Below are 6,143 nucleotides of genomic sequence, written 5' to 3'. Positions count from 1 at the left end.
CCGTTCATTTCAAAGGAACAACAGCCCCGTTCATTTCAAAAGGAACACCGTCCGCCACAAACCACTCCGCACAGAATCCAGCGTCCACGTCCCAAATCCCCAAAAAACCCAAGCTGAAACAAGCGCCTCAATCCTACCATCAGTTCCATCACTGTTCATTCCCTCTTCATGCTCGCTCGCTCGCCCCTAGCTCAGCACACAGCAGTAAAAGAATAGTTCTTTTCTCCCTCCAAACAAATAAATCTGAAACAGTGAGAACTAAACCTGAAATACATTACAGAAAATAAAGAAAATGTCCTCTATCTAAAAGAAAACAAAAGGACAACGACAGTGCACACTCACTCCTCTCTCTCTCACTGTCTATCTAAAGAAAATAAAATGGAAATCTCCTTCTAAAAAAATGAAAATAGAAAAGCAAGGAGAGAGAGAAAGAGAGGTGAGGGTGAGAGGAGAGAAGTAGAGAGAAGACCAGGGGGGAGAGCAGAGACAGAAGAGAGAGCCAGCAGCCTCTCTCTCCACCCCTCCTCTCCAGATGCTCTCCCTGCCGCCGCCGCCGCCTCCCCGCGCGCTCCACCGGCCCGCCCCAGCCGCCGGGTAGCCAGCCCGGGCCACCGACGGCCCGCGCCGCCCCGATGGGCCGCGGCGGCGCGCGCGACGGCGCCGGCCCCGCCGCGGCCGCCGCGCCCCCCTGGCACTCGCTCCCGGACGAGGTCCTGGAGCACGCCTTCTCCTTCCTCCCCGCCGCCGCCGACCGCGGCGCCGCGGCGGCCGTCTGCCACGGCTGGCTCGGGGCCGAGCGCCGCTCCCGGCGCCGCCTCGCCGTCGCCAACTGCTACGCCGCCGCACCGCGCGACGCCGTCGACCGCTTCCCCTCCGTCCGCGCCGCCGAGGTCAAGGGCAAGCCCCACTTCGCGGACTTCGGGCTCGTCCCGCCCGCCTGGGGCGCCGAGGCCGCGCCCTGGGTCGCCGCCGCCGCCGAAGGCTGGCCGCTTCTCGAGGAGCTCAGCTTCAAGCGCATGGTCGTCACCGACGAGTGCCTGGAGATGATCGCCTCCTCCTTCCGGAACTTCCAGGTCCTGCGCCTCGTCTCATGCGAGGGATTCAGCACCGCCGGCCTCGCCGCCATTACCGAAGGTTGCAGGTGAGGCCCCGACTTTGGCGGTCAAGCTTTGAGCTAAGACGGGAGATTTGGGCGCTTCTTTGCTTCCTTCTCTTGCAGATTTGAACCTTGTTCGGTCATTTGAGCTTTCGGTTTTTGTGATCTAACTAGTTCTTGGTTCGGCTAAAATGATTACATTTTCTCTGCTTTTCCTCAAAATGGTTCAACGATTTTGAACTAAACAACTGATTTTCTTGTGTGCGTATCATTTGGTACTTCTTTGAAATAGATGCAAGTTTCAGTTAAGATTTGATCTACTCCTAGTTTAAGTGTGAAAGGATTTGATCTATTCGAAGGAGGTGCTATTGTTATTTCTCTCCTAATACGCTCAAGTGTGTTCTTGTGCTAGTCAAACGAGTGTCATGTCTTTCAAAGCTTTGAACTGTGATTTGCAAACTAGCCTTCATCCTGTTCTCCAGAAGCTTTGGCCCATGTTTGATTGCATTGTGTGAGCATGACCTCTGGTGAACGGATCTGTGGGATTGGCAGACGATATATATCTATCTGTGTACCAATGATGGATGCATCCCTTTTTCTCTTTTTGCCAAAAGGATGGAATTATTTCTAGTTTAATTAAAACCAATCAGATGCGCCTTTACTTAAAAAAATGTATACCCCCACGTCATGAGCCCGAGGCACCGGATCTCGCTTGAATTGTTCTCCTTTCCATTTTTCAGTTACCTTCGCGTGTGTTTGTGGACTTGCCCTCCTGATTTGAGCTTCTAGATTCTAAAGAAACATGTCTTTAGCATGTTCTGAAGATATGGATCCCCATTTCTGTGGTTTTCCCCTTTTTTGGGGGGATTCTCAAGGGAGAATGTGATATTTGCTCCAGTGCTCATAATGCCTGCATATAATGGATTAGTAAAACAGGCAACTTTGATCCCTTCCTTTGTATAGTCTGATTAGTTGAGCTTGCGGGAATCCCTTAGACAGAAAGTAGGAATTTATAAGATCCGTACCTTTTAAAAAGGAACTTGAAGGATTTGGTACGTAGGAATTTGGATAGAAATCCATAGTACTTAATGTGCACTACCAGTACTGTTTTGATAGTTTTGAGTGATAGGAAAGTATTAAGCTGTGAGGAAAGGCTAATGATGTTTGATCAGCTTTTGATACTATTGTGTTATCCTGTGCAAACATAGAAGAGAGTCTGCAGTAACTGAATGTGCATTGTTTATATTCTAATCCGATGCCATATATGCAGGTGCATAACAAATCATTAGACTGAACCTTGGTAATACAGATTGTTGTAATCAGTACTGTTTATCGACTATCGTCGAGAAAGAGAGTACAGATACATTTTTTTCTCGTCGAGAAAGAGAGTACAGATACATTTTTTTCTATCTGAAAAACAAACGCTACATTCACTTGTGAGTGTTCTGTCGATTCTTGGACCTACTATTCAGTTGTCCTTGAGCTTTTCTCACGTCTTCGTCCTAGAAATTTTTGACTACATAGATGTGAGTGCGCACACTTTGTATCATTTGGACTGGACATGACATGGTAATGCAATTTAGTTTGTTAGAAGCACTTTCCTTGTTCTTGTTTTGATAAATAATTTGGTATGTGTGAATTCAACATTTGATGAATCCCTCAATATCTTGTTTTGGATGAGGTTGATAGTTAACATAATTGAATCTAAGTTGGGTAGTTCATATTATTTTTCTTTCCTAAAAAAATATGCTGTGGTTTGGAAGTGGTTGGTCTGATGAGGGGGGCCCAGCTCTAGATCCAATTTATGGCAGAGCTAGCTAGCTCATACTAATCATATCCTGAGGCTGCAAATAATGGAGATCTTAGCAAGTGTCCTTGTCAGCCAAGAAAAACCTGATACTTACCATTATTTTGCATCCAAAATAAGTTCCTGGACTGCCGCCTGATAATCATGGAGACTTTAGGTGTGTGCTGTTATACATTATTGAAGTTGATGTGTCCTGCGTAAAATTGCATTTTGTGAGCATTGAAGTATTTGAGTGTTTCTATTGTTACCTTTTTCATTGCTCTGTCTATCTGTATCGGTTTGCTTGTGATTTATCCAGTAATTCTCTTCTTGTTGCTGCTGTGGCTAGCTTAAATCTGTTGATCTAGTATGCTTGAGAATATGGGAAAGGACACTAAAATAGTGGACATAGGTGCTGTAACCGCAAAGGCAAAGCAAACCTTATATGCTGAAGACTGATTTTTGCTAATGGTGCTTTACACTGATGTTCCTGTGAAGCACCTTGGTTTGTAAATCATATAACTTGTTCCAGATGGCTCAATCTCCATGAGTCTCTAGATACTAGATAACACAAATTTACTGTAAATGTTGACTTTAAAGTTTTCTGAGCAGTGAGCACACAAAAAACTGATACAACTGGAGTAAGAACATGAACAAAGATCAGTTGAACCCTGAATGAAGCAATACAATGCTGTATCCATTTTCATTATCATGATCTTTGTAATGCCATAGCCTATTGTACCTGCAGTTATTTGTTACTTCCTCATAAGTTGCCTTGATTCTTCCACCAAATACTCATATGGACTTTGTTTCTCAAGTGATGTTAGTGTTGGTAATGGACTAATGGGCAACTCTTGTTCTGCTTTCATCATTCTTTTTAGATATGGTTCATCGCCTATCGTTAAGTTCTAATTTCTTTCTACTCCATGCTGCAGAAATTTAAGAGAACTTGACCTGCAAGAGAACTACATTGAGGATTGTTCCAGTCATTGGCTCAGTTACTTTCCGGAATCCTTTACTTCTCTGGAAACTCTGAACTTTTCATGCTTAGAAGGGGAGGTCAATTTCGCTGTACTCGAGCGGCTAGTGAGCAGATGCCGCAACCTCAAGACTCTGAAGCTCAACAATGCTATCCCTCTTGACAAGGTTGCTAGCCTTCTTCGTAAGGCTCCGCAACTAGTAGAACTCGGAACTGGCAAATTCTCTGCTGAGTATCATTCAGATCTCTTTGCAAAGCTCGAAGCGGCATTTGCAGGTTGTAAAAGCCTGAGAAGGCTCTCTGGGGCTTGGGATGCTGTGCCAGATTACCTGCCAGCATTCTACTGTGTATGTGAAGGCCTCACATCACTCAATCTGAGTTATGCTACTGTGCGAGGCCCTGAGCTAATAAAATTTATTAGCAGATGCAAGAATCTGCAGCAATTATGGGTATGCTACTTGTGCTTTTAGTATTTATCAACTTCAATGCCCACACTATTTTGCAAATATACACTCACATTGCTTAAGTGAATATTGCCATGAATGCTTGATAATGTCCCTTTGAATGTAAGCTAGGATCTCCGTATTGGCATAAACAGAAACAACTATGGTTTTCTGCCACTTTCCAGTTCTTTGCCAACCACTGCAAGATATTTACTTGCCCCACAACAGTGTAGTTCTTAAAACTGAATTATGATCAATGTCTCACTATCCATGTTTTCTTCATTAATATTTGCTTCATTGAAAAGTTTAAGCTGTGTTTTTCAGGTGATGGACCTAATCGAAGACCATGGTCTAGCTGTCGTGGCAGGCTCTTGCAGTAAACTGCAAGAGCTGCGGGTCTTCCCGTCTGACCCTTTTGGTGCCGGGCAAGTTTTATTGACTGAAAGAGGCCTTGTTGATGTTTCTGCCAGCTGCCCCATGTTGGAGTCAGTTCTCTACTTCTGTGGCCAGATGACGAATGAGGCCCTCATTACAATCGCAAAGAACCGTCCCAACTTCACTTGCTTCCGGTTATGCATCCTTGAGCCCCGTACTCCAGATTACGTCACACGGGAGTCTCTTGATGCTGGCTTTAGTGCCATTGTGGAATCATGCAAGGGCCTTAGGCGCCTCTCTGTGTCTGGCCTTCTCACAGATCTCGTGTTCAAATCAATCGGTGCAAATGGTAATTGTCTTGAGATGCTGTCAATCGCCTTTGCTGGGAACAGTGATCTTGGCCTGCATTATATCCTCTCTGGCTGCAAGAGCCTGAAGAAGCTGGAGATCAGGGACTGCCCATTTGGAAATAAGCCGTTGCTGGCAAATGCTGCCAAGCTGGAGACAATGCGATCCCTTTGGATGTCGTCGTGCTCATTGACCCTGGGCGCATGCCGACAGCTTGCAGAGAAGATGCCCCGCCTTACCGTGGAGATAATGAACGATCCTGGAAGAATATGCCCTGTGGAGTCACTTCCGGATGATAGCCCGGTCGAGACATTGTATGTGTACCGGACAATTGCCGGTCCAAGGTCCGACACACCAGATTACGTCCAGATTGTTTAAGGGTACAGTGGTGTATTCATTTTCAACCTGGATTGGATTGGTACCTTCAACACCTTCCTAGCATAACATAGAATTTTTCTGTCAAGTAGAAAGGCTGGTGGTTGGATGAAGCTGTCGTAAAATCTCGACTCGGCAAGTGTAGGATGAGACTGGAGGCCTTTTCAGGTGTTAATAACTGTAGGAGGCTGTGGGTGGATTACAGAAACTGCTAGATAGCGTTATGAGAAAACGTTGGTTTGTTTTCTTTAGCGTGTTTAGTTCTTTTATGTATAAAGATATGGCACCATTTTAATCTTGTATTGTACTGTACTACTGCTGGATAAACTGTACCTGGAGCTGAGTTTTTGTCATCCCTACTTTTTTGGCCCCGCCTTTCAGATTATGTGTTGTTCTGGATGCTAAATAATTATGGTCGTCTGGTGTTCTCTTTGTTCACGGAAACTGTGACATCTGAGTGCCTGGCCTTGGGTTTATGGTTATGCATGGAAGCACAAATTTGCTCCTTGATTGCAACATCTGAGTGCTGGCTGATAGTAGAATGTAGCAAAATATGGATAGAAGGACTTAACTTTTGGTTGCTTGGCTAATCAAAAGATGCTAAATGAACCGGGTTTGACCCACTTGAAGATTAGATGGCTGATCATTTGACCCCATCTTCAGATATCACATAGAATTTCATTCATCTAGTACTCCCTCCGTAAAGAAATACTCCCTCCATCCTGAAATAGGTGACTCAAT

The 6,143-nt window shown here is 45.1% G+C and overlaps 1 protein-coding gene across 1 annotated transcript; it reads left to right on the top strand.

Annotated features, from left to right (window-relative positions):
• Positions 1-447: 447 nt before the first annotated feature.
• On the top strand, positions 448-5,761 carry LOC125549529 (transport inhibitor response 1-like protein Os05g0150500). Its single transcript, XM_048712927.1, has 3 exons — positions 448-1,141; positions 3,818-4,310; positions 4,629-5,761. The coding sequence occupies exons 1-3, from the start codon at positions 633-635 to the stop codon at positions 5,403-5,405; spliced, it is 1,779 nt and encodes a 592-aa protein (XP_048568884.1). The 5' UTR covers positions 448-632; the 3' UTR covers positions 5,406-5,761.
• The last annotated feature ends 382 nt before the right edge of the window (positions 5,762-6,143 follow it).

This window comes from Triticum urartu, chromosome 1 (assembly GCF_003073215.2).
Source record: "Triticum urartu cultivar G1812 chromosome 1, Tu2.1, whole genome shotgun sequence".
NCBI classification, from domain to species: Eukaryota; Viridiplantae; Streptophyta; class Magnoliopsida; order Poales; family Poaceae; genus Triticum; species Triticum urartu.
Note: the sequence above shows the minus strand (reverse complement) of the source record. Positions and strands in the feature narration are given on the sequence as shown.

Bases quoted from the DNA above. Each gene is read 5' to 3' on its own strand.
- LOC125549529 (XM_048712927.1), top strand. From the start codon at position 633: ATGGGCCGCGGCGGCGCGCGCGACGGCGCCGGCCCCGCCGCGGCCGCC. The intron at 1,142-3,817 runs GTGAGGCCCCGA...TCCATGCTGCAG, and splicing joins GCCATTACCGAAGGTTGCAG to AAATTTAAGAGAACTTGACC. The intron at 4,311-4,628 runs GTATGCTACTTG...TGTGTTTTTCAG, and splicing joins AGAATCTGCAGCAATTATGG to GTGATGGACCTAATCGAAGA.